Source organism: Eurypyga helias, unplaced genomic scaffold, assembly GCF_000690775.1.
Source record: "Eurypyga helias isolate BGI_N326 unplaced genomic scaffold, ASM69077v1 scaffold27087, whole genome shotgun sequence".
NCBI lineage: Eukaryota > Metazoa > Chordata > Aves > Eurypygiformes > Eurypygidae > Eurypyga > Eurypyga helias.
Genome location: NW_010261483.1, coordinates 5,365 through 6,811, shown reverse-complemented (window position 1 = coordinate 6,811; position 1,447 = coordinate 5,365). Strand labels below are relative to the sequence as shown.

The following is a 1,447-nucleotide window of genomic DNA, read 5'->3' as shown; positions in this document are numbered from 1 at the left end:
CCGGCTCCTGCCAGTCTTTCCAGGGCCGTGCTGGGAAGCGCGCAGGGATGTGGGGAGACCCGTGTGCCTTGGCATTCCCATCGAGCAGAGGCGGATAAACCCCGAAGATGCCAGGGGAGTCTGGCAGTGCTGGGAAGTGACCGCGGCCCTGCCGTTGTCCTGCTCCCTGCCTCCCTGGGGATGTGTGTCCTGCCAGGCTGGGCACCAGCCACCACCAGCACCTCCCCTCTCTCCCCAGGAGCAGGGATGACTGCCACAAGGATGGGAAGGGGAATGACTTTCCTCCCTGAGGTTTTGCCCCCAGAGGAGCTGCTCCACGAGTGCTGGTGGCTGAGCAAAGCTCTTGCTGGGGAGGGGGTGGCAGGGGTGTAAGCCCCCGGTACCAGAGCCTTGGGCAGGGCTTCAGTGCACTGCACAGCCTGCAGCACCCTGCGACGCCGGGAGGGACCCCTTCTCCCTCCACCTCCCTGGCAGTACTGCAGCAGCTCCTGGAAGATAAGGGGGAGTGGAGGAGGGTGTCTCCAGAGACCCACACCCAAACCCCATCCTTGAAACTGCCCCAGGGCAACTCCTGTCCCTGACAGCTCTGCAGGAGGGAGTGTGTATCCAGCATGGAGATGCTGCTGCTTCGCAGCAGTAACTGCGGAGGAAGGGAGTGGCTGGGGTCTGCTCTGCTGCAGGATCTAGCACCTTCCCACGGGAGGGAGCAAAAAGGGCAGGGGGTGACAGGTTTAAACAGAAAGAGGGAGATGGAGATGGGACATCAGGAAGGAATTCTTCCCACAGAGGGTGGGGAGCACTGGGACAGGTTGCCCAGCGAAGCTGTGGATGCCCCATCCCTGGGAGTGTCCAAAGCCAGGCTGGATGAGGCTGGGAGCAACCTGGTCTAGTGGAAGGTGTCCCTGCCCATGGCAGGGATGTTGGAACTAGATGGTCTTTAAGGTCCCTTCCAACCTAAACCAATCCCTGATTCTGTGCCTTCAGCCCATGGTGAGCTGGCGAGGAGCAAACCCCATGCTGGGGGTGAACCCCACGCTGATGCCCCTCTCTCCTTTGCAGCGGAGGCCACTTCAACCCTGCTGTGTCCTTGGGCGTGTGGCTGGTCGGTGGGCTGAACATCACGATGCTCATTCCTTACTGGGTCTCCCAGCTCTGCGGAGGGATGATAGGAGCCGGCCTGGCAAAGGTACAGACACCAGGGACTCTCCTGAACCAGGGTCAATGCTGGGGTGCAGGGCCTGCACCACCTCCAGGGTCTGCAGCAGCAGCATCTGTGATGTGGGGGGTGGTCTTGGTGCATCAGTTCTGCATGTAATTAAGAGCGCTGACTTGTCACAAGGTGGTTTGGCTCAGGGGTTTCCTGCGTGGCCACAGGGCTCATCTGGCTCTCCGTGGCAGGGCGCCCGGTTCCTCCTTTCACCATCTGACTGCAGGACTCGGACAACTC

General features: G+C 61.3%; 1 protein-coding gene across 1 annotated transcript in view; it reads left to right on the top strand.

Moving 5' to 3' along the window:
• Nucleotides 1–1,447, top strand: part of AQP8 (aquaporin 8) — a gene marked incomplete at both ends in the record, with an annotated part of 5,444 nt that overhangs the window by 1,366 nt on the left and 2,631 nt on the right. Inside the window, 1 exon segment of the mRNA XM_010155396.1 lies at nt 1,060–1,186. Within this exon segment, the coding sequence (XP_010153698.1) occupies nt 1,060–1,186 (127 nt within the window).